At 45.4% G+C, this 26,680-nt stretch overlaps 1 protein-coding gene across 1 annotated transcript in view; it reads right to left on the bottom strand.

Moving 5' to 3' along the window:
• Window positions 1–25,779, bottom strand: part of LOC115332134 (structural maintenance of chromosomes protein 2) — a 51,733-nt gene extending 25,954 nt beyond the window's left edge. Inside the window, exons 1-12 of the mRNA XM_040217024.2 lie at window positions 25,268–25,779; window positions 21,629–21,790; window positions 20,987–21,097; window positions 19,885–20,022; window positions 16,445–16,585; window positions 15,731–15,880; window positions 11,152–11,341; window positions 8,944–9,119; window positions 8,065–8,183; window positions 5,036–5,174; window positions 2,330–2,476; window positions 502–706 (exon numbers count right to left, since the gene is read on the bottom strand). Of these exons, the coding sequence (XP_040072958.1) occupies window positions 502–706; window positions 2,330–2,476; window positions 5,036–5,174; window positions 8,065–8,183; window positions 8,944–9,119; window positions 11,152–11,341; window positions 15,731–15,880; window positions 16,445–16,585; window positions 19,885–20,022; window positions 20,987–21,097; window positions 21,629–21,790; window positions 25,268–25,585 (1,996 nt within the window). The 5' untranslated portion in view covers window positions 25,586–25,779. The remainder of the gene's footprint in view (window positions 1–501; window positions 707–2,329; window positions 2,477–5,035; window positions 5,175–8,064; window positions 8,184–8,943; window positions 9,120–11,151; window positions 11,342–15,730; window positions 15,881–16,444; window positions 16,586–19,884; window positions 20,023–20,986; window positions 21,098–21,628; window positions 21,791–25,267) is intronic.
• Between the last annotated feature and the right edge of the window lie 901 nt (window positions 25,780–26,680).

Here is a 26,680-nt window from a genome sequence, read left to right as displayed (position 1 = left end):
TTTAGGATTCTAGATAATTCTAAATATTTTGCAATGAAAACTAAGCTCTCAAAAACTGCCCTTGAATTTCACCCCCGAAAAAACTCCGAAAGCGCAAACACTCCAGCCAACACAGTGCTGAGAAATGTTGTTGCCAGTTGTCTGAAGATTTATCTGAAAACTATGAAAACAATTTTGCATCCTCCAAACATGACAAACATCCATGACAGAGCAAACCCCCATCACCTGAGGTTCCTGACACCGTGTCTAGAGCTCACAAAGTTACATTTTCAAATTGTAAAAATCATTGATCAAGCAAACTCTGCAACAAGTACCAAAATGGCGGCACCAGCGAGAAAATTGAGGGACGGAGTGTCGGTACTCTAAGAATTACTTAGTGACTAACGAAACTCCACTTTTAAGGTATGCAATACAAGAATCTACTGACACGCAAAAATGACAGCCGAAGGCAGCTGTTAATTAAGACCCCCATTCTGGCACAAGAATGGGGAGAAGGCGTACCTCCAGAGACGACGCCGGAGGGGTCGAAAGAAGCTCCGTCGAAAGACACGGTCCGCTTCTGGACTCCGGCGTCAAAGGCCACCACGCGAGCGTCGTCCATGTTGGTCGTGACCAGCGTGGTGCCGAAGACGTACTTCATAGCAGAAGCCACCACTGGCGTGAAGTCCACCAGCGAGAGGGCTGAGAACACCTTGTCCTTGCCGACCTGCGTGCGGCAGAAAAGATGTCACGCATTTGTGGAAGTTGGAACCCAAGATCCCAGGTTCTGCAGCGCTAGCTTTTGCCCCGTGCGCTCCAAGCTGCGTTGCGTTAACACCTTCAGCCACCGGTCTTCCTTGCACAGCAGAGAGTGATACCACAACTTGCCAAAAAAACCATGTAACCAAAAGAGAGGACAAAATGCGCATGTCCTCAACATAGGTTTTGCATGTCGGCTGCCTTTCTGGACTAGAGTAAAGGTAGGCATAATCATTGCAGACGATTGTTAAAGCAGGTTTGCCTCTATGCGGTTCCACTGCATTGCTGTAGAGTCACAATCTGACCAGTGCAGTGGAACTGTATTATGCCCGGAAAGTATCTCACGGCGCATTTACAGCATTATGGTTCGTGTGGCACGCTGTTCCAGGTCACAAGCATGGCTGCACCTGAGCAACAGAGGAGGATGTGGCAAACAGCCTGTTCTGCCATAGGTCGCTTTTCAGATCGACATTTCACGGACGCTTTAGCAGCCGGGAATCTGGAAGCTGCGGCGACAGCGACACTTGCGTTCGTTCATACTTTTTGCCCAAATTTCTACGGCCAACCGCCGGGATCTCGGCATACGACGACACGACACGCCCGTTTCTCCGTCACGACTCGCTTGCCGCTACGGGACCACCTTCGATGCATAGGCAGGATAAAATGCCAAGACAACGGTCCAAGATGAGTTCCAGGTACAGTAGTGCAACTCAAAACTCGTAGTGTTATCTGTACGGTGCACGCCACACCCAAAATGTAACGCGTGAGCGTCGGCTGAAGCAACTGCTTAGGCCACCTACTGGCAAAATCGGGCAGCTCCACAATGCCGTACTCATTTTTTAACGCAGAAAGTGTTTTATTAGCCGATTTCCATGAAATTCTGCAACGTTCGGCAGTAAAGGTTGGCTGTAACAGCCAGACGTAGGGAATCACATAAGGACTAGGGTCCCCCGGTAGGCATCGAACTTGCTACCTTAAAATTGTGAGCTAAGTGCTCTGCCGACTGAGCTATCATGGGTCGGCGGCCCGAGCGTTGAAGGGTGAAGTCGTTTGCGCGCCGCTGCCTTTTTTTTTTTCCTTTGGAAGGCCTATACTAACACATTCTGTGCTTACCAGTCTTTGTCAGCATGATGAAGCTTGTCCGATTTTTGAATTAATGACACATAGCTTCAAACCGTGGTCACAGACAGGAGCAGAACGCAGGATGCGACTTAATAAATGTTCCTGCTTTGGAATCCTTTCTTTGGCATTCTTATCGCCTAATGCCGTAATTGCATCGACTACAGAGCGACCAGATGCACGGAGCTCCCCCTTGTCTTGCATTTATCGTAAACGAAATTATGGGTGCAGCTGCAGTGCCGCCGGCAATAGATGAGGGACGATGATGGTGACATGAGCAATTTCTCGGGATTTTCGCTGGAGCTTCTACAACCGATTGCTGAAATCGTAACCCCCGACGGCACGGCACTCTGGCTTTTGCAACGCCGTTCGTTGCTGCTCGGGGACCTTTTTCAATGCATGGGTGCAATGAGACGCCAACCAGGGTCCAGGGTCGCGTTCTAGGCACCCTGACAAAAGCGAAGAGGCTCACCAGACTCTCGGCTTTCCTCATCACCGCGGGCTCGACGTCCCTGCCCACGATTTTGTTCAGCGGGATGATGGTGACACGCCGCTTCAACCTGCCGCTCTTCAGCAACAGTTTACCTGTCTCCTCGGTGTCGACCACCACGTTGAAGAGCTGCGCAGAGACGAGTTGGGACACTGTGTCGGTTTAAAGGAGATTTCACTAGGAGGGGGGCACACAGGAATGCTAGATTGTGACGTCGGACATTATGCTAATGAAAAAACAGCAAGTGCGCAGGCGAGCTGGTTGATGTTGATCATGATCTAGTAAACCCGAGACTGTGGTAAAAGCAGGGAAACTTGGTCGAAGAAGAAAGACAGGGGAAAAGAATGTCTCCTTCGATCAAGTTTCCCTGCTTTTACCACAGTCTCGGGATTTCTACATCACGATTATGCTAATGTTATTTTTCGTTAGAGTCTCCCCTTTGCCGAGAAGGCTAACAAAAAAAGATGAAACCAGGAATGTGGTAAGCTGGGCGAGTTGGTATGATGACATTGCGAACAGAACAGCGCACAAAAAGACAAGGACAGAGAAAAGAAACATGCACGACACACAAGCACTGAATCGCCACTGAATTTCTACGCAAAAGGAAGAAGATAATGTGCTGAAAGTCACGCAGTGCCAGAGCGTGTCACACTCGACAAAACACCATCTAACTTGTATGTCTTTGCCCCGTAGTCCGATTTAAAAACAAGGTTTCTGTTTGAAGCAGTGTCACTAATGGGTGGCTAACAAAGCAGTCCCTCAAGCTATTAATGCAATGCACTTCCAAAATTTCCCCGACTCGTCTTGTCTCGATAATGTCCAATTATTGCTGTGCCTTTAAGGATTAAAGAACACAAGCAATTATTGCAGTGTAGATTATGCCGTAGATTTCAGTGAACGATCATGCTTGACAAGGCGGACATTCAAGCATCAGTCGGTTTGGCCCACATATCTTTTATTATTTGTTAATGGGATTCTGTACACGCCAGTTGAACATGACACATACAGGTGGCTGTGGCGTTTCTGGCACTTGGCTTTTTTCTGTTTTTCTGTTGTCGAACAAACCTTGTAGCAGATTTTCACCATTTTTTTGGAGCTGAAAACACCACAGGCACATCATACCCTTTGGCTGCTCCTTTTAAATTACGTGGTGTTTTGTGCATAGGTATATGGAACCACCGCTATTTGTTTCTGGTGATCTCTAGGTTTGCTTTGCCGACACCCTTTGATCTTACGTAGCAAGGCCCCTACCACCTCGTTTATAACCTGCGACGAGAAGCCAGATGAATGGAATCTCTCAACTTAGAATGTTAAAACTACCCCAGACAGTTTGAAACCAGGACTTCGTAAGCGCAGACCCAAGTATGGAAATTGCAATCCCCCTTTAACTACTTTCCTGCGTCACTAAAGAAAGACACCGTTGGCCACAGATTGGACATGACTACGCCGTCAGCGTTCGACTAGGATTCATGTCCAATTAGTGAGAACACAACTCCTAGCCAAATGCTGACGCCGTAATTGTGTCCAATCTGTGTGCTCCGATGGCCTGCTTTAGAGACGCGGAAAAATTCAGCACTTGGGCTTTCTTACCTACAAGGTGTTGGCAGAAGTCGCAATGTGACAAACTTCTTTGCAATGTATTAGATGCGGGAGCAACTAAGCATCAGTTGTTGACGAGCACTTGCTCGTCAGCAACTGTCGAGTGACACTCTGATAGAAGCGTCGGTACCAACAAGCTCAATGTAGCTAAAACAAGTGTGCGGCGCTTTGCGACAACTGTGCGTGCCTGCACAGCTAAGAACACAGTAAGTCATTTACTCTGGTGAATGCAAAACCTTTTTCTACAGCAGCCTCCGAAGATCCGAAAAACTAAGAATCGGAGAGGCTATGAATAGCCCTGATGCACAGTGCTGTTATTCATTAGAAAGATTGCTCACAAAAACGTCATACATGTTTCTTTAATAGATAAACCACTTTTTAATTGCCATAAATGCGAACTAACATAGCCACTCCGTGCTTTGACATACAGTCGCTGAGAGATTATTCGGACTTCGCTGGGACCGAAAAAACGTCCGAATAATAGAGCAGTCCGAAAAATCAGCAGATTGAAAAACTTGCCTTGATTACTTCCAAGTGGGCTAAAAAAAGATGTAAATAGTGCCTTGGTTCAGGTTACGCCTGCGTGCCTTGCTTTAGATTACGCCTCCGTTTCCGTTCAGCAACTTTCTGTTAGCTTGAGAATCGCTGCATTCTTTTCTAGCGTTATGGTCGAGTACTTTCTGCGCTTCTGAACTACGGATCGCGGCAGCAGAACAACGTATGGGGCCATGACGTCCAAGCCAGCGTTTTCCGAAAGAGATCAGAGGCTTAAATCCACGAGCGCAAAATGGCGACTGGTGACGCGAAGGAACGAAAAACAAAGCAAAATGATAATGTGATGATGATGATGACGTGCAGCTAAATGGGAAAAAAAAGGGCTAGCATAGCGTCCCCTAGCGGTAGGACTCGGGAGTGCTCAAGTAGCGCTGCCAAACCAAGCCAATCCATTTGCAGCCAACATAGAATTCAAAATGGCCGCTTCTCGATGGTGTTTTCCGCTCATCGCTCACGACGATTTTGTCCAAATAATCAAACTTTCGGACTTCAAGCTGTCCGAAACATTGCAGAGCAAAAAGCAGGGGCGCATACCTTGCCCCCCGCGGCCATCTCCAGAGCTCGAGCCGCTCTCTTGTCCTTGATGGTGAACAGGTCGCACACCAGACCCAGTACTTTACGCCGGTCAAAGTTCTTCACGGGGTCAGTATAGTGGAAGCTCAGGTGCTGGTTCCTGCGCAACAGAAACAAACACAGGGCGCCACCACATCAAGCCGTGGGACTCGCAAGGAAAACACTGGGCACCACCCTAATTCGATTTACTGTCAGCAAGCCAGATCGTACCGCATTGCAAACTACCTCCCCTCCACCTGCCGCTCGCATGGTGGTTATGTTCACCCCTCAAACATTCCTGGAGAGAATCCTGCTCTTGAGGTAAAGTAAGCTGTTCCTTTGGAGGATCAGTAACAAGTAACATATTTAGATAGTTTTGAGCGAGTAATGAGCAACAATATTTAGTAGTTACTTCTTTTGGGTAGCATGTACATGTCTGCTTGCAACTAAACGTTCATTGAAGGATTTCAACGCTGCAACTTCATATTCTGCACACATAGGCTCATCTTTTTGTGCAAAATACAAACAAACAAACTTTCTTGGGTATTTCACGCAGTACAGTCCAACCTCGTTATTACAAACACTGATATACCGAATTATCGGATATAGCGAAGTAAATATAAATTTTGGTTGGTTATGCTTTATTTCAATGGAAGTTCGACCTTTAAAACGAAACCGAAACCACGGAATCCTACGCGGTATCGGTTATAGCGAAATTATTTTCGGCCGCGCACGGCTCGAAATATGTGCAATACCAAAACAAAAAGAAATAAAATCTATAAATTACCATGTAAAAAGGCAATGTACCTAAATTCAGTGCCGATTTTCAAGATACCGAACGTTGCCAACGCTCGAACGAGCGCTTTGGGAGGTGACTGGCGCCATCTATGAAGCGGGTGCATAAACCCTAAAAGATGGCGCACCAGCGGCGCCACCTATAAGCGTCATCAAACACTAAAATTTAGAGTGCCAAAGCGACAGCGACGGCAGTCAGACAATCTGGGAGCAGAAAATGGCGACGTTGAAGCGCAAAGCTCCGTCTCTCGAGACGAAAGTTAAAATTTTAAGAGCAGTTGACAGCGGCCGCAAGAAGAAAGATGTTGCAAAGGACTTCAAGATCCCACCCAGCACATTGTCTACTCTCTTAAGTTCGAGGAAGAAGATTGAAGAGACCTACGCCAACAGCACTCTGAAAGGCGACAGAAAGCGTGACAGGCCTTCTCATTACCCCGATGTGGAAGAGGCTTTGTTCTCCTGGTTCAAGGACGTGAGAGCGCGAAACTTGCCTGTGTCTGGTGCTCTTCTGCAAACGAAAGCCGTCAGTTTAGCATGCCTCTTGGGGCATCATGACTTCAGGGCAAGTAGCGGTTGGCTTCAGCGCTTTAAGAACCGGCACGAGATAGTCTGCCACACCCTGTCTGGCGAAGGATCCGCTGTTAACTTGGACTCCTGCGAGAAATGGCTCGAAAACTTCCGACCTCTACTCCAAGAATATGAAGAACGTAACGTATACAACGTCGACGAGACTGGAGTTTTCTACAAGTTGTTGCCGGAGCGGTCATTGGCTGTGAAAAACGAAACCTGCCACGGAGGGAAGAAGCACAAAGACCGGGTAACTGCTGTCGTTGCGGTCAACATGGATGGCTCCGACAAGAGGCGGTTGACAGTCATCGGAAAGTCTGCTCGCCCTAGGTGCCTACGGGGTGTTCGAAATCTGCAGGTTGATTACTGGTCAAACAAAAATGCGTGGATGACGACGAAGCTCTTCGAGGACTGGCTGAAGGCTTTCGATGAGGACATGGAGGAGCAGCATAGGAAGGTCCTTCTTCTGTTGGACAATTGTTCGGCGCACAAGGTGTCTTGCCCACTGAAGGCAGTCCGCCTAATGTTTCTGCCACCCAACACAACGTCGGTTCTCCAGCCCTTGGATAAGGGCATCATCCGTTCTTTGAAGTGCTCGTATCGGAAGCGTTTGGCGACGCAGCTTGTGTTCGACACGGACCGGCGCCAACCCACAGCCATCAACATGAAGACAACGTTGACAATGCTGTATGGATCTTGGAATGACGTGAGACGGTCAACGATAAGGAACTGTTTCATAGATGCCGGCTTCGTTCTGTCCTCCGACGAAGTACATCCTGAAGACCCAGTGGCGCAACTTGACGAGACACCGTGGGATCGGTTGACGTTGCCGGATAGTATCACATTCGAAGACTTCGTCTCCACCGACGACAACTTGGCCATGGCGCCCGAGCTAACGGACCAAGAAATCGTGGACCGTGTTGTGTTGTACCGGAGAGAATAGCGGCACTGACAGCGAAGGTGAGAGCGACGACGACATTGAAGAACCTCGCACAAGTACTGCGGATGCCGCGGACATCGTGACAAAGCTGCGAAGCTACTTGGAGAAGCTCCCCACGGCAAAAACCACTGAAGTGGAGAAGGCTCTCGCCTGCATGGACACTGTCGAGAAGTTCATACTACTCAATGCCGTGAAAGTCCACCAATCGAAGATAACGTCTTTCTTCAAATAAATTCAATTGCGGACTCTGGCAACATGGTTCCTCGGTTGTAAATTCAATTCATATTGTGCCGGTTCAACTTTTTTAATCCTACCCTAGGTGACAGGTAAGGATTTATATGTTTATTACGGGATTCGAATTCCCCTACAGTCCGTTTTTATATCTTAGCATTATGCATGTTCGAGCACTTTTTGCACAGGCCCAATTGCCGTTGCGTTTGTACAAATTTTTCTGAGTACTTTTATAACGAATATTGGATATAACGAACGAATTTGCACGCCCGATGCTACTTCGTTATAACGAGGTTGGACTGTATTGCCAAAAGCAATCAACTGCAACGATCACTTCTACACCTCTGTGGGCCCCCAAGAATCACAAATAAGGCTGTTGTCACACAACTTACAGATGCTGAAAACAAATTCTGCGTTTTATATGCCGCCTGTACCACCGCCACGAACCCGAGGAAAGTGGCACGGAGAGGGAACCCACCTTGCTTCAAAGACGTCCACTTTCTGGCTCAGCGTGTTGACCTCCCTTTGCAACTGCTGCTTCTGCGAGAGCAGTGCCTCCTCCTTCCCCTCTTCATAGTTGAGCTTGCTCATCTGAGCCTGCGTCCAACAAGTGAGCAACGTCTCAAACGAAAGGCAAAAGGCCGAACACGGCCTAACCTAACTATCGCACAAATGTAGGCGTTTTGGTTACAAAATACCTATCACATTTTCCAGACTACACATGCTTAAAAGATTCAACTTTATGTAGTGCAGATTATCTTACAGGTGCAGACTACACAAGGACTTGTTGCTTTTCCACGATGTGACACAATAGATTTCACGATTGACAGGTTATTTTAATGGTTTCTGAATGATATAAGCTTCTTTGCGCGCTAATAAGCCGGCACTTTTTAAAATGTGCTGTGTATGAGAACCCTTTTATGTGCAGATTATGCACCGGGTCCATACTATACAAGGGAAATTATTTTCACCGGAAATCGGCCCATACTAACTATAAACCTTTTATTGAAAGCACCGGAAGGAGGCACTGTTGGCAGTTTACGTCCTTGTGAACTTGCGGTCAAATTAGAGAACAAACAACCCCCACCGTAGCAACGCTTCTTGTAGAGTTCATGAAATATTTTGACCAATTCGCAGGGTGATTAGCTAAAGAACCGGTCAGTGAGAAATTTGTTGAAGATTATAGCAAAGCAGAAGAAATTCCGACATCAACAGGCTCGGATAGCCTGCCGAAACGGAGCGACCGGAAGTCTCTTGGAGGGAAAAAGACAACTTGTTTTTGTAAACAATAGAAGGGTCCATAGTCCAAGGGCCAAATTTGCTTCCTTGCATAAAAGACCAAAAGTATGCCACCAACCTTAAGGAGATTGATGTCCTTCTCGATGGCCTTGTTGGCAGCATCGTCCTTTTGGTAGCTCGACTCCGTCTTGCGACACTCTGCCTGCTTCTTCTTGGACTCCTCCTGAGAGTGTTTAAGGTCCATCTCTGCCTGGCGCATCGCCGTCACTGCCTCCGCTATGTCGCTCTTGGCCGCTGCAAGCAAGGACAACCATGAACAATGCGAAATGGTGCTAGCTGCACCACTTTACCGCGGATGCCTCTGCCTGTGTTCAGTTGTGCGAGATTTGATGCCACAAAAAAGAAAGGCATTGCCACAAGTTGCGCGAACGTTACAAAACGACTGCAGACGTACAGCTGGCCGCAGTGGCAACCAGTTCACTGAATGATGTCTCGTCGGCGCTGTGACGTTGCATCTAAAGAAGCCCGCGTTCATTCCGTCGACACTACTCACAACGTTTTGCTGGCGACTTCTTTCCGCGCACACTAACGAAATCGTGAAGGTAGCCTAGCTTGCTGGACCCTCAATGGTTTAGAGAAGCTTAGCATAACCTGGAGCCCGAGATTATTAGGGACAGCCAATCGAATTCCTGTTCTATTCGGCATTCGCTTCGAATCGAATTTAAGTATTCGACAATATCGAATTATTCGACTATATAGAATTATTCTACCTTTCTAAATACAATCAAACCAGACTATATTGAACCTGGTACATTGAATTACACCTTATATCGAACAATTTTTGTGCACAGTGATGTTACAGTGATAATATATAGCAAAAACTATGGTTGCATCGAACAAAAATAGCAGCTGCTATCGACATATCGAACTGTCAAGAGCGCCGTTTTGCTCTGCAAGCTGGCTTTCCCCCAACGGGGGCGGCCGCATTGGGGAAAAACCAGGTTGCAAAGCCCGCTGACTGTTTTTTTTTTTTTTTTCTCCCCCGCGGTCGCGTCGATCGCTTGGAAGAAACGAAAATAGGGAGTTTTCGTAGATCGTAGACCGCTAAGCACCCGGATAGCGCTCCGTAATCCGCCACAAGATCTTGAACTAGGCAAATAAGGCTGGCGGCATTTTCTTGACGGATACCGTAGCGGAGGAGAAAAACTGTCTACTACGATTCCCTATTTTTTCTTCCAAATTAATGCAACCGCCCAGAGAGAGAGAGAAAAAAAAAAAAAAAAGCCAGCTTGCTTTGCTAGTTGGCTTCCCCCAACGCAGCCACCTGTTTTAAGGGAAAGCCAGCTTGCAGAGCAAAACTGCGCTCTGCAGGAGAAGGTGCTCCTGCTCAGACGTGCTCCGTGCTCTCGGCATAGTTCGGCGCTAATGCGCAAATATAGAAGGCAGCGGCCTCAGCATTCTGGAGTCCGTCGATAGCGTAGAAAAATATTGTTATCGCAGATGCAATGAAGAAAAAGCAGCAGAAGATGCAAGATTACTTCATTGTGTAATATTGCAGCAGAAAGTAGATTTTTGAGAGTCAAATTCATTAAAACTTTTATAACGAAATACCCGCTATATCGAACTGGTAGACTTTTTTTGTGAGTTCGATGTAAACGGGTTTCACTTACTCTGGCTTGGATTTACGGCCGGGTGGCGCAAGCTTCCGACTGTTTCGACCCTTTCGTGCTACCGAACTCAATACACTTGAAATTAACAATTACAATATATCTAATACCAAATAAGGGCAAATATAAAACTATGGTTTAAACATATCTTATGGTATTTTTTGCTTGTACTATTCGATTCGAAATTATTCGACCAAAATCACTATTCGCTTCGAATTCGATGCTGACCCGAAATCCTCTATTCGCCCATGCCTAGAGATTATACAATCCGTTTTACCGAGCAAAGCAAAGTGAACCAAGGGGGTGACCCTTTGCGCGGCATGTTTGGAAGCACAAGTGTGGAGATAACAAATTTTTATTTTTTGCTTTATCGGAGCCATTTGGGTGGCTCTGCTATAGTTCCAATATACTTTTGCCGAACTAGACAAAAGCCAATAGTCCAATCCACTCGGATACAATGTTGCCAAAAAATTGCGAGAAATTTCCACGAAACGTCGCAGCGTCTACGAAACGTGTGTCCATGAAACCGCCCCAAACTCAGGAAGCCCCAAGTGAACATCTGGATGAGCTGCACTATGGTTACAAAGAACAGTACAGCAAAATACGGACAATCGGGATACTAGAACCCATTTAGAGAAAAGGAAGGAAAGAGGTCCAACCCCTCAGCTGTTCCGTGATGGTTGCTTCCTCTCCGTCAGCATTGCTGGAGAGGCCAGCTGTGACTGCCCTGAAGTGCTTGTTTGCGGCCGCCACCGCTTCGGCGTCTTTCTGGCTGCTCTCCGCGAGGGCATCGACAGTTGCCTGCAGCTTGTCGGCCTGCTTCTGCTTGCTCACCAGGGCAGCGTTATCCTGCGCTCAAAGGAAAATCAAACCGATCCCGATCAGTTTTTCGGCAGACCAATGGGACGGTACAGCGATGCCTCGTTAACAAGTACGCTTCTGCTCCCCATAAAAATAGTCCATAATGCGAGTTCAGTGATGTGATTGGCCTAAGCCATTTTGGAGCACCTTTTGGAGCAGCCAAAACAGTGTTTTGGAGCAGCAAAAGTGAATTTTGGAGCAGCCAAAACAGTGTTTCGGAGCAGAAAAAGTGACTTTTGGAGCATATACTGTTAGAAAAATAAATAGTTGTTTTAAGTGCTGGACAAACGAAGGGCACTTTGTGTTGTGTTGTGATGCGTGTGACGTGTTGGGGCGGAATTCGCTGCTTGTGTTTTTGCTGCTGAGACATCCCACAAGTATACAGTGCTGTAGGCGTTGCCAAGCAATTTAGAAAAAAAAAAAAGAAGAAAAACTTGCTATCGTTTTGCTGGTTTCCGACGTGGCAGATTTTTATAAAAAGTAAGCAAACGTAAAACAATGGATTGCAAGCGTCCCGGCTGGTGCCTCTCGTGCAATCATGTTCACATGCACGTGAGGGCAACTTCGGCAAGCTTGCAGTTACACGTGCTTCGTCGCGCGAGCGGAGACAACGGCTGTTCGACCGAAACCGAAACCATGCCACTCCGCTCCGTCGCCAACTGGTTCCCAAATAGTATGCAAAATGTAACTGTCCAGCATACGACAATAAACAGTACAGCGGCACGTGCTTGCCAGGCCGGCAGGCGAGGTACAGGCTGAACACACAAAAAAAAAAAACCTGAGCGTATCGATGCAAGACACTGCGAATCAGGGTCAAAAAGTTCTTGGAGCGCTATGTCCAACGACTGAACTCGAGACAAACAAGCGCGGTGTGCGGGTTCAGCGTGCAGACCATTGCCTTCTTCGCTTTAGCTCACTTCTCGTCATCAACTTTCTTTAGCGGCAGATTTTCCACGTACCGGGGTCCCTCTCGAAAGAAAGTCCACCGAGAGAAACCTAGGTAATCAAAACTTCGCCAAGCAGTCATTGAGTTAAAGAGGGATTTTTATAGCAGCGTATGATTTAAACAAGAGCAGGAATGTCGATGCGTTTCAGTTTAGAAAGCGCCACATCTGCAGCGACGTGGGGACGGCAACACACGACGTCGCGCGACCACGGCGACTGCGGTGTCGCGCGTGCGCTTCAGCTCACAAAGTAACTCTCGCCGCGCAAAAACGTGATATTGTTTCGCAGCATGACGGCATGTCTGGAACCCGGCACACTAACTAACGTCGGAGCGTTCGCACACGCCCGCGTCTATCGCTAAAAAATTAAAAAAAGAAAAAAGAAAAAAAGACGCGAGCCGAGATTCCCGAGAAGACAAGAGCGCGAAGCGGAGCGCGAAGCGAAACGCGAACGGCGGAAAAAACCATGAAAGACCGAATAGACGATTGATGCAGGGTACTTTGTGTCGGGCGGCGTCTTGTGCCACCTAGCTCACGCATGCTCAATTACAGTTCTCAGCTTAGTTTCGCTTTTGAAAGGCGACCAAAATTGGTCTTTTGGCGCAAGGTTGGCGCAGATTAGCCATATTTTGGCGAAATGTAGCAGGATGTAGCAGGGTTAGTTCTTTGGCGCAGTTTGGCGCAATTGGCGCAGCAATCACATCACTGGAGTTGTTCGTATTGACGAGACAAAAATGCATGTGCTCACCCAGCTCATCCTAGAAAAAATTGCCTATATAAAAAAAAGATTCATAAACTAAAAATTAGGGGTTTTACGTGTTAAAACTAGGGATGCCGCAAACTTTTCTCGAACCAAAGTTTCAATGATCAAATCAAGCGGTTCGAAAGATTTCGAATTTTCCAACTTTCTATATTGAAAAATTCGACAAAAGTTGAATTTTCGAACTTGTCAAACTAAAAAGTTTGACGCTTTTCAAAATTTCGAACTTTGCACGTTCAGAAATGCAATGTTTTTCTAACTTATTACGTTAAAAATTTGATCCTTTTCAAACTTATTACACTGCAAAATTCTATGCTTGTCGAACTTTCAAACTTGATAGACTAAAAAAATTCGATGATTTTCAAATTTCTTCCACTAAAAAGTTGGAAGCTTTTCAAACTTTCGAACTTCCTATGCTAAGAAATTCAATAATTTTCAAACTTGTATATCTATAGTCGGTGACAGGTCAAGAACGAAATGGAAGCTCCTCCCACCTCTTTCCACTTTAGTACAGCGAACGATGGAGGGGAGGCGACCTCCTCTCCACCATTCACTCTGCTAAAGTGGAAAGGGGTGGGAGGAGCTATCACTTTGTTGTTGACCAGTCACCGACTTTAGAGAATTCGAAAATTTTCTAACTTTCGAATCTTGAAAAGTCAAAAGTTTGCGAACTTCGAAAGACCGGCGGGCAGTTTCATTTGAATTCAAGCAGTAAAATACATTCATAATTTTTTTTTCTTTTTTTTTTTAATTTTACATGCGGTGTTGCATTCCTTGCGAAAGACAATGCCGTTTATTTCTATGTTCTGGCATGCTTAGTTTCGAAGAAATAAATTCCCGAAGGAGCAAGGAAGGACGACTGGTTTTTGACAAATATTGTTTGTGCCATATTCGAAGCGCGCTATAGCCGTAGCTATTTATGGTAGAGATGTTAAACGTTTTAAGAATTATCTATGTATAGCCTAGGTAAGTGTCGTCTTAGAATATGATTATTGTTATTCAAGACTAGTTTCGAAGAAATGTCCAAACTTGTATCTACGGGCAATTGTACCATAAACCTGGTTATTTTTTTCGTTTAAATTGTTTGAGGTGTCGCGTATAAATTAACATCACAGACAGTACATTTCATTGCCATCTGCAGAATAAAAAATAATGTATATAATGTTTTGCCACGTTGAGGAATAAATTAACTCATGGGGAAGATTTCTAATATTGTGTAAAGGGGCACTGACACATCTAAATCATATTTTTTTTTTATTATCCGAAACGATTGAAAACGATGCCGGGACATTACCCTCAAAATTTGAAATTTGGGAATTCAGTATTTGTGAAGTAAAAAAACAATTTCCAAATGCCGAATTCGAAGTTCCCGCGCGATCGGCGCCGGTGCCTTGACGTCAAAAATTGCGGAGCCCTGAGAGTCTACTTTCTTTCACCACTCCCTGCTGTTGCCATGGCGACCCAAAGCGAGGAGGAAAGGAGCGGGCGCCGGCGTTGCGGCGGACCGGTTTTGAGCGGTGCCGCCTGTTTTCCGTTGGAGGATACAAATCCAGGAGGCGGCACCACAACGAACTCCAGATTTTTGGTATTTCAAAAAGAAGGGCCGTAGTGCGTTCGTAATTGCGTTAAAAAACATGTTTTAGGATTGCCGTAATTAAATGTTATAGAGATGTTACCTACAAAGCTTCTAAATTTCATGATTCTTGACGTCACAGATCAAAAGAAGCGAGCAGGCGAGAGGCGGGAAAATCAAACGCCAAAAATAAAAAGGCGCGCGCGCGCGCAAGGAAATTTTTTTTCGCGATGCGGTTTTTTTTGCGTGTCTATGACTGCAACTTGCATCGTTTTAGACAATAAAAATAAATACGACCTTTGGGGTGTCAGTGCCCCTTTAAGTTCAGCAAGTCATTAAACGAGAAAGCCATTTTTACTTTTTTTTTTCCTTGCTTCACGTTTTTGGGACATGTCTCTTTTAGCTTGTACACATTTTATCCGCGCATTTATTGTTACGTTTAATTTTTTTTACCAATTGCAGCTATTTAGGTCCAAAAGACATTGCCTGGAACTTCCAAACCACTAAGCATGTGAAGAGCAGCGCCTTCTGACAAAAAGTTTTTGACAATGACCATTTACGCTATCTTTTGTGCAGTGAAGATCGACAGTAGCTATACATATGCATAAATAATTTCAGAATAAAGTAAGCTCGACCATGCCCTCTTTCCCCGTATTGTTTTCTTTAACAGTCCGAAATATCTGGGGGGAAGCGGGGGTGCTGGACGCAATCTGCAACATGCTACACCATAGGTTCCAAACTTGATTCCCCAAAGGGTTCCCCCAGAGTACATTAATGCATTCCCCGAGCATGTAAACTTTCTCGACCGCCCCTATCCTTACGTAAAAGCGTTTTCTTCGTCTAAGCAGCATTTGAGCGAATCTGAGCCACCCGTGGATGCGTAACTATGAACCAAACACTTACTAGCCTGTGCATTATTGTTCACATGGTCTGCATGGTTCAGGGATGCTTTATTGCATCAATGCTGGGACCGGGGAGGATTTCTCGTCTAGCAGTCGAGAGAGATAGGGATTCCTCGAGGTTCACAAGTTTGAAAGTCCCTGCGCTACACCGCGAGAGACAAAGCGGTAAACAGAGTATATGTGGTCGTCGGTATGTACCTCATCCATGTTTTTTTTGAAGCCTGCCTGGTTCTTGGCCTCTCCCTTGATCTGGTCCTTGGTAAACTGGATGTCAGAGTTCACCTTGGTTTCTTCCAACTGCTTCTCCTTCAGGTCCTTCTCAAGCGCATCCAGACGGTCTCCAGTCTCCTAAGAGTTCAAACATGCTTGGCTCGATAAATGGCACCGGCAACTTCAAGTCTGCACTCGTACAAAGGCCAGGCGACCACAGCAAATTCCAGAGGGATTGCAAAACCCAGAAAAAAAATTTACAGGAGTACAATGCTCACAGCAGAAGGAACTGAGTTTTGAAGCATCAAAACTTTCCGTCAAACTACAATTTTTGAATTCACTTGATGATAACAAAACTGCTGCTGCAAATGTTTGAACTAAACGACATGCTTTAGTGTTACTAAAAGCCAGCTGTGCAAATGTCAAAACTTGGGAAACTAAAGCTGGAAATGTGAATGTAATTGGAACTAAGCGCGAGAGACCACACCAATGCGATCTCCAAATGTGAGCAGCCTTTTACCTTCAAGGTGGATGATACACATTTTTGAGAAGATGCAGATGAGAAGATGCTTTGGGGAAGTTTCAGCAATACTGCTTCAGACAGCACATTTGCATGTCTAGGGCATACTTTTAAAATCCTGCAACCCGAGCAACTTGCAGGTTTTGAAGGTAGGCGCATTGAAAGCAGTGAATTCAACATACCTCTTTCCGCCTGCGCTCCAGCTCCGCAATCTCCTTGCCTATGTCCTTCGTCTTGGCATTAATTTCATCGATGGTGGTGCGGGACTTCGAAATCTTGGCCTTCGTTTCTTCCAACCTTCTGCCCGACTGCTGGCTTCCATTCTGTATGGTGAAGAACGCCGTGCATGCTCTATACAAACCGAGCCACAGCCACTGAGCCAGGCAAAAAAAAAAAAACACTAGGAGGAAGCAACTTAATACAGAAGTGTGCATTCCAGTTGCTGGCATCCAAGTACAGATCAACACACAACAATCTCACAGGTTGTGCGTAATGCATTCAAAGGCACAAGCCTAAGAGCATAGCTTTTTCAGATGCGTTTCTCGTACAAATATTTGCACAAGAAAATGCCCATTCGAAAGTGATGCGCCTGTGCGTGCCGAACACTGCACGGGACTCTTGAGATGGGAGTTGAATGGCGGACCTAGACATTTGCGAGGCTTCATGAGGATCCAAGTGCCATAATGGCTCAGCAGTCATGACAACAACTGACAACCTTAGAAGAACTGGCATATTAACGGTGCTATATTTTATCTGTGAACATGCTCATTGTTGACTCTGGCAATTTCGCTGGTCTTATCTTTCATGGGAAGGATACAACTTGAAATCTCACTAGGTAAAATGCACCACCTAAATGCGCATTCGGTGAAAGTTTCAGCTTCCTATGTGCACGCGCCAATTTTCTCCGCTCATATTACAGTACTAGGATCCACCTTGAACACGGTAAATATATCATCTTTTGTAGGCTCAATGCAATATTTTGGAAGGTGGAAGTGCTGGCTTTAGACTCAACAGGTATGTTTTCCACTAGGGATGTCGCGAACCACCCCAGGTTCGATTTCGAAAGGTTTCGATATTTGCGAAGTGAACTAAGGTTCGATTTCGAAAAATTTTGATATTTTCGTACCGACCGAGGTTCGAATTTGAAAAATTCGCAACTTTCGATCACAGTGGAGTTTCGAATTCGAAAAGTTCGAAGCTTTCACGGTTTCTAAAATTTCGGATTCGAATATTTCGAATATGTTTTTACTTCAGGTTCGATAAATTCGAATATTTCGAAATTCTTTGGAAATGAAATTCGAAAACTTCGAACGCTTCGAATTTTTATAGACATGAAGTTCGAACAAATCAAAGATTTCGAATTTCTTTCTGCAAAAAGTTTGAAATGTTAAGGTTTCGATTCTCTTTTATCGCTAATTTCAAAAAAAAAAAAAAAAAGAAAAAAAAAACTTCGAAGATATTGAATTCCTTTCTAGTCCAAGTTTTCAAAGTTCGAAGTCCGGTTTTCAAGTTCCTCCACCGTTTGTTTCAAATAACGTTTTCACGACTCACTGGTTTTCACAAAATCAAGTTTAGAAAAGTTAGGGTGTGATATCTAGATTCTGCGAAGTTGGTCAGGCAATTAAATGAGACGACGAGTGTCCCGGATGTGCTGGAATATTTGGTAGTGCAGAGTGACGTGTGACCATAGATCAGTAATTGTGACTGCCAGCCCGGGGGGGGGGGGGGGGGGGGGGGGGGTGATCACACGAACACACTGTTTTACGAGACTCATCCAGTTCGAAACGGCCAGGGGTGGGCAGGAGGTTGAGGCTCAGAAAAACCTTGTAGCGACCTGGCAAACTGCCTCGCCACCTCTTGCACGCTGGTAGTAATCCGATCGAACGCCGCCCGAATGACGCTGGCATTTAGTAAGTTAAGTTTGTAATTGTCCTGGAGGTTTATTTTCTGGGACGGAGGAATCGCCTCGCAAAAAGCCGACACAACTCGAGGTCGAGAAGCGTTCTACCATACAAGTGGCGTCGGAAGAGGAAAAACGGGGGGAAAGAGGGTAGCGGGGGGGAGGAGGGGGGGGGGGGGGTGGGGGGCTTTAGTTTTCTTCCCTCCTTCCAGATATTTCGGACTGTTAAAGAAAACAATACGGGGAAAGAGGACGTGGTCGAGCTAATTTTAATCTGAAATTATTTATGCATATGTACAGCTACTGTTGCTCTTCACTGCATAAAAGATTGCGTAGATGGTCATTGTTAGAAACTCGTTGTCAGAAGGCACTACTCGTCACATGCTTAGTGGTTCGGAATTTCAAAGCTATGTCTTTTCAAGCTAAATACCTGTGCCAATAAAAAAAAAAAAGGAATAAATGCGCGGATAAAAAGCTGGAGAAAAAAAAAACTATCAAGAATTCGCCGGAAGTGTTGTATTCTTGCATATTCAGAGGTTCAGAACTTCGAAACAAGCTTCTTTTACCAAAATATGTACAGGATAAAAGAAACACGTCCCAGGAACGTGAAGCGAAAAAAAAAGTTTTCTTTTAATGACGTGCTGAACTTAAACACTATTATAAATCTTCTTCCATGAGTTAATTACGTGAAAAAAAAACAATAAATACATTATTTTGTATTCTGCAGATGGCAATGATATGTACTGTCCGTGGTGTTCATTTAAATGCGATACCTCAAACAACTTAGACGAAAATAAATATCAAGTTTAGGGCATAATTGCATGTAGATACATGTTTGGACATTTCTTCGAAACTCACGTTGAATAACAATAATCACATCTTAAGACGGCACTTACCTAGGCTATACATAGATCATTCTTTAAAAAAGTATAACATCTCTACCATAAATAGCTTCGGCTACAGCGCGCTTCAAATCTGGCACAAACGATAATTGTCAAAAACTCGTCGTCCTTCCTCGCCCCTTCGGGAATTTATTTCTTTAAAACTAAGCATGCCAGAACATTTAAACAAACGGCATTGTCTTTCGTAAGGAACGCAGCACCGCGTGTAAAAGTTCGAGAAAAAAAAATTACGAATGTACCTCACTACTTGAATTCAAATGAAACCGTCCGCCGGTCTTTCGAAGTTCGACGAACTTTTACCTTAAAAGTTCGAAGTTCGTCGAACTTCTGACTTTTCAGGATTCGAAAGTTAGAAACTTTTCGAATTCTCTTCATAAATAAGTTCGAAATTCATCTAATTTTTTGGTCAGTTAAGTTCGGAAGTTCGACAAGCATCGAACTTTGCAGCGCAATAAGTTCGAAAGTTCGAAAAAGATCGAATTTTCTAGCGTAATAAGTTCGACGGTTCGAAAAGCGTCGAACTTCTTAGCTTAACAAGTTCGAAAATTCGACTTCCGTCGAATTTTACGATGTAGACAATTCGAAAAATCGAAATCTTTCGAACCTTTCGAACCGCTTGATTCGATCATCGAAACTTCGATTCGAAAAAAGTTCGCGGCATCCCTATTTTCCACTAGCATTTACTTAGCACTGCCATCTTGACACAGAATGTGACAAACTTGCCATTGGAAGATAGCAAACATCCACCCCAGCTACTAAGGGTCTCAATAAATTTTGTTTATCAGGACAGCAAAGCAGTGAACACGGCAATGCAGCCCACCTCAGTCTCGACATACTGCCAGGCGATGTACAGCTTAGTGAGGTGGTCCAGCTCCCTCGAGACCTTGGTGTAGGCCAGGTAAGCCTGCCTTTCTTCCTTGAGCTTTTCGATCGTTGGCGTGATCTCCTCCGCAAGCACCTGTTCAAAAGAGAATGACCGTTAGGCACCAAACTTAAAGGGCATTGAGACACGAGCGTGCTGCACACACATACAAGTTCTGAACTACTTGGGCCACCTAGTATTGCTTGAAACAGCAAGTAACTCAAAAAGACAGGCTAGAACTTTCTAAGGGGACTACTTCATGAGAGAGTCAAAATTATTGCAAGTAGGGATATTGCAAACCTGCCAAGGTTTGAGTTCGACTAGGTACAACATTTTCGAAGCATTTCGCACACGGTCTGACAAAAGTTTGACTTTTATGCACATAAATCGAGAATGGTGTAATACCACCTGGAGGAGGAGTGTAACAAACTAACTAAATTATTAAAAGTTATATACTTGCTTTTAAATGACATGAATGCTGGTAATCATATTTTTCTAGAATTTAAATAACACAGCATGAATTATTTCTTTAAAAAATTTAAAATTTGTGCAGAAGTTGGGCAACACTGCTCAAGAGCTGAATTTCATCAAGCTTTACCAAATGTCTGAAGGTTGACAAAAGTTAGTGGCATGCCTAATCGGATGAATGGATGGATGTTAATGGCTAAACCCTTTGTAACGGGCGGCAGCTTGCGTCCGTTACAGTGGAAGTGCTCATAGTTGCCTAACCAAGGCTCGCATGCGGTTGAGGCTCTGTCACGGCCGGTGAGCTCGCGGCACAATGTTGGGTGCACCACAAAGTATGAGACAGTGCATAAAACTTGACTACAATTATACAGAGTAGGATCAGTTCTGGAGAATTGTAACTGAAATCGGGATGCAACTAGATAGAGAGGAGTGGCATCGTAACTTATGTTACCCCAACACAGACCAAGGCAGAAGCTTCAAGCCATCCGTCTGCTGGAAACAGAATGCCATTCTTCAAAGGCAACCAAAAGAAAGGGAATAAAAGAACGCCTCAGACAGAAGGAAGGAACGGGGACACCAGAAACACACTCACATTGTTGAGTTCTGCGATCTTGGCATCTTTCTTCTCAATGGTCTTCTGCGCAACTTGTTTCTTGCTCTCGTACATGCGAGTGCCTGCAGCCTCTTCGATCATGGACAGGATCTGAAGCAGACAACTCCACAGGTGTACTGAAGCTGTGCAAGTAGCAAGACACACAAAATACAACAAAAAAGACCACAATCTCTCATTCCCACAAAATAAAGAAGTGGCCTTTTGATTCAAAACAAGAGCATATCTTTAAAAGATTCAACCAGCAGCACCAACGGCTAGCAGCTTTGAACCAAAGTCTAAACCACTGAAAGCTGGCACCTGCTTATAAAAGTGTCAATGGCAACAGCAGCATAGAAAAAGGGTTGCCAAGCTTCACAATGTTAAAACTAGCTTGACTGAAAACCACAGAAATTCTGCCAGCCTCAGCACTTGTATGATTAAGCAATGCAGAAGCCTACAGACATCGTAAACAATAAGGCACATGCTAGGCAGTGTTTGACTCATGGTTATAAATAAATTAATGGCTCAGATTTGCTAAAAGAAAGTAGTTCAACTGTAGAAACTGTTTACTTAGGGGCAAGGACAATTGAGGAAATTTGGAAGCTTGGGAAAACCATAATGAAGAACGAAATAACAGTTTACCTCTGGTGGCTTCATGTTGAGGACCTTGGTGATGCGACCCTGCATGATGAGGAAGTGAGGGTTGTTGACGTTGAGTTGCACTGAACGGAAGAGATCTTGAACACGGTTTGTGGTGGCGGTCACTCCATTGATCATGTACTTGTTGCGCCCACCAACAACAACCTGCGAGGAGAGAGGAAAAACAGGGGTACTCTCTGCTCTGGTACCGCGGAGTCAGAGTAAAACAGAAGTAGGGTAAGTGTCTGTCATTTTATAAGACCCTCAAAAAGTTACTCATTTATGAAAACGCTCTTATATCTGCATTTCGCTGTAGGCAGCCCATCCTTTCTTTGATGTACTTGTGGTGTCTTACTTGTAGTCCTATTTCCCACTATAATGCCCTCTTAGGCACTGTGTGATACCAAATATAAATACATAAACGTCTGCTGCAATGTAACCATGCCATTACATAGGCCCCAGCATTTCTTTATTCCTTCGAGCCAACTTGTGAAACGCAAGTGTTAATGAAAATAACATTGCACACAACTCCTGACAGCTCTTACTGCCTGGAGGTAAGTGAATTTTTTTTTTTTTTACTGTTTTTTTTTTTTTTTAGTTGCTGGCATGGTAAATTTAAAATGAAGTTCATGAAACCAGAGCACCAAAACTTCCTTAAGTCACTAACATGGTAGCCACGTTAAAATATTTAAGAAAAGAGTGACACTTTACGCACAACGTTGTGCACCTTGACCGGAAATGGCTATATACAATGCACGGTGGAGAGCTCATGCCATTTAGCTAATTTAGTGGTTGATTTTGGTTCCCTATCGTCCTGCAACATTTTCGTTAACACATTTTTTACAGCAATAGCTTTAAAAACAATTATATGGTTCATACCATAAGGCAACAATCGTTGATATCGCCAAATGCACAAGAAATGCCCGCCGCCCTCGGGGTTCGATTTTTAGCCAGGTGTCTTTCATCTCTCAACATCTGCCATTTTTATTGCTACTGGCTACTCAGTGTGCTCAGTGCATACTCATCTGTTGAAACTATAAATACTGCGGAGGCCTACAGGAAGTTCTTGGGCCTCTAAATTATATTTATGCATGACATAAAGGTTCAGGACACTTATTTTGTAAACTGTTTACAGATGAAGACCAGGTGGAAACAATTCCCCCAAGGATCCCCCAGACAATCCTTGACGAGGACGTTGAAATAGGAAGTGTCCAGAAGTACTTTACTGAAGACTGCTGGGTAGCTGTACTCGTGACAGTAGAAACAGAGAGGAAAAGCAAGAAGTGGAACGAGTGTAGAGACTTGGTGGCAGAGGACCCATCTGTGGTTTGTCACCGATGTCAGCTAGTTTCACCAGGTCTGTACTTCCCTGACCAGCCAAAACCAAAACATTTCATGTTTTCGTCCAAAGAGCATTGCAGCGGCATAAATGTATAGGTTTGCACTGTATAAAGCATAGTGCCATACATTTTCCCCCTAAAAACAGTGTGAGGAATGCAATAAACTTGTTCCTTGGTCTTTGGTAATGAATATGTCATAAATTAGTTTGTATGCACTATTGCAAATAGTGTGCGTGGCGAGCAAGGTTCTCTTTGAAAACAATTATTGCATACAAGTCTTTGGTGCTTGCTTTGACATTCTATTTCCAAATTTGGACATACGCGAAAGGAAAGTACTAACAGCCCCACTATCCTTTTATTCAGAGACATGTAAGGATAGTCACAGTTTCGCAAGACCGCAATATGTTTGCAAGTTTTGCTCCCAAAAAGACTGCAGTCACCTCTCGCTGTCGCTCAGAGAAAATAAATGTAATCTCAAGGTCGAGCATCCACCGCCAAGGGTTCAGCACGGTTCAGCATAGATGTGCTGAACCGTGCTGTCAGTTCTGGTTGACTGCTCTGTATTGGGAATAGGGATGGTGGAAAGAAATATACACCGTAGCAATGAGATATAAAGATGGGATGAAATTTGTCAGGGGGGTCTCAGAAAGGCATGTTACGACCCACAGTGATACGACCCTTCCCTACCGCGGCAACATCCGACGTATCTACTGCGTACGTCCGACGTATCCTTACGGCGGAACAACATAGGGCGTATTTTGGACATATTTCTGGATGTTTTGGTGGACGTATGGCGGGCATCGGGATGAGCGCTTCCTCGACGCCTCAAAGTCGGCGTAAATATGCGTGTATTCGGCGATCCGACCAAGACAGATTCGACCCTCTGGCATATTTCAGCATGCCGTACTTGGAAGTGTATGGCGAGGTGCCAGCCAATCAGCTTGCGAGTTGACAGACGGAAATTGCTCAAGGATTGGCTTGCTTAGCTTTGCGGCCGGCTGGCTGGCTGGCTTGACTCAGCCGCCAAAATGGGCGCTCGCTTGTTGCATTAGCCGGTTTATCGGCAAACTGTACGATATCGCTATACATACCTCTTTCGAACGAGTAATGAATGACTGAGAAAGAAGAAAAATTCATCTATATGGTGGGCGATATAAAAAAAATTATGAAAGAAAAGGTTTTAAGGACAGATTGCGGCCGTCCTCCTGTTCGGACTTGTTAGCAACTTGGCGATTCTGAGGTACTATCGGGGAAAAATGAAATACAAAAAGAGGAGCACGTGGCTCTCGGTACAGGCTGCGTTGCCTGGAAGTGAGCCTAGGGGCAAGGGTGTGTGGCCTACTCCGATGTGTATACAACCCTCGTTTAACACTTCCCTTTCCTTCCCTTTTTAATAAATTCACACAATTTTATTAGTGTACCATCCATGTGAACGGCAAAGAAAGCTCTTAAAAGTGGTGTCTAGAATGTAAAGCCTAATTTCCCTGTTGTTTAGTGTATTTCTCCCCTCTCCTCTCCTCTCCCCCCCCCCCCCCCCCCCCCCGAGTCATTTCTCTGTTATGCAATGTTGATGTTCAAGTATTATTTATTGTGGTATGTTTCACGTGCGGTAGTACCGTGTCTAGATTCTGTTGGTATTTTGTGTTCAGCGATTTTGTTTGATTTGCATGTGGAGACTAGTTTTGTTTAGATGGCGCAAAATATGGCTGTGTTTTACAATTATGTTTAATTACTCTATTTATAGTGCTACTTGTAATATTGTGTTCTATTCCTTTTATTTGTAAATGTTTTGGCCTGCCTGATCCCACGGACAAGCAATCTTCTTTGCTTTTGGGGGCCAGTTACTGTGCTTTTCCAAAGGAATAAAGAAGACATTATTATTATTAATACTATCACTACCACTATTACTGTCCAGAGGTCGGCATTTTAGGTCGCCCTCACTCACCCTCACCCTCACAGCCACACTCACCTAAGCCCCTCACTCACCCTCACAGTCACACTCACCTTCAGCCCTTCACTCACCCTCACTAAACGTCACGGCCCCCACGCACTCACCGCCCTCACGCCCCCCCCCCCCCCCCCCCCTCACTCACGGCCCTCACGCCACTCACGGCCCTCACGGCCCTCACCGCCCTCACGGCCCTCACGGCCCTCACTCACCCTCACACTCATGAATTTTCCTGGTTCAGAAACTCACTCACCCTCACCTCACTTGTGAAGATGAGGGTGAGTGAGGGCCCTCATGAGTGAGGTTTGCCGAGGTACGTTACTGCCAGTGACTACAGCCGCAAAGAATACGGACCTGCCTGGAAATGGTAAACTCCTCGAAGTGCTCGTAGCCGACAGGTCGCTGCCTGGTGTCCCTGTTGTCGAAGGTGATGGACACCGTCGCCTTGGTGACTCCCGCCTGCCCATTCTTGTACACGAGGTCTTGTAGGTTCGAGGCTCGGACCTGGGAGAGATTGGTGATGCCCAGTACGAAGCAAATGGAGTCAAGGATGTTGCTCTTGCCGCTGCCATTCAAGCCTGTGATGGCGTTGAACAGGTTGTCGAATCCGTTGATGTCGACCCGCTGGCCGTACGACTTGAAACCGTCGATGGTTATCGACTTGATGTGCATGACGGCGCGGCGTTGGAGGTAACTGCCAAGTTCAGAACGTGCCTACACGCCGTTCCATTTGAACGTTTTGAATCTTCACAACGGCAAAACTGGCGCTTCCTGGCGCGCTCGGCGCGCTTTTACGCTTTTGTTACGCGTTTGAATTTCTCCGTTCCACTGTACACGCTGTACACCGTCTACTCAAAAAAAATGGCGCTACCAGCGAGTTGCAATTTAGTAATACCAGTAATGTGTGTACGCTACGTACAGTAGTACAATTCATTTTAAAATTTCAGCGTTTAGTTTATTTTGCCTTCTGTATAGTCATTTTGATAATGAAAAAAATATTTTCATACGGTTGTTAAGCGTAGTTGACGCGATGCGATTCTTTGTTTTATGTCCTATCCAATCCAATCCAATATAACGCGTTCACTACGAGTACAGAGCCTCTGTAAAGGCGCATTCACACAGCGGAAAGACGCGCGTCGTGGGGGGAATTTTTTGCTTATTTTTGTATTGAAAAAAGTCGCGCGCCGAGGAGGACGACGCAGGGAGACGACCATCGACGCCTCGGAACCCAATGGGCGCGTTAAGTTAGTGAGCTCCAGACTCCGGACATCTGCGCTCGAGCGCGCGGGTTCGGAGCGTAGCTTAAAGGCGCATTCACACAGCGAAAAGACGCGCGTCGTGGGGGGAATTTTTTGCTTATTTTTGTATTGAAAAAAGTCGCGCGCCGAGGAGGACGACGCAGCGAGACGACGCCTCGGAACCCAATTTCTCCCTCGACGCGCGCGCTTGAGCCAATCAGCGAGCGTCCGGACGTGACGTTCGCCCTTTTCCGGTTAGGACATGTTTTCGCTGTTTTTTTATTTTCGAGATGAAGGCGAAAAGGCAGAGAGCTCGGGGGATTCGTGCACTCGCCAAACGTGGCTGGAAGTATTCCAGCGTGGAAAGAAGCAAGCCGATTGGAACATCTGACTGTGAGCAGTGTTTTATGTGCGTGTACGACGCTGTGAAGCTACTCTTCATCGCTTGCACGAAGCTGCCGCGAAAGCTGCCACCGAAGTTCGCGGTGTGTTCCGACCTCCGACTGTGCGGGAGCGATCACTCCCAATG

Source organism: Ixodes scapularis, unplaced genomic scaffold (assembly GCF_016920785.2).
Source record: "Ixodes scapularis isolate PalLabHiFi unplaced genomic scaffold, ASM1692078v2 PGA_scaffold12__126_contigs__length_90152505, whole genome shotgun sequence".
In the NCBI taxonomy this organism is placed as follows: Eukaryota; Metazoa; Arthropoda; class Arachnida; order Ixodida; family Ixodidae; genus Ixodes; species Ixodes scapularis.
The sequence above is the reverse complement of the archived record's forward strand: the minus strand, read 5'-3'. Positions and strand labels throughout refer to the sequence as shown.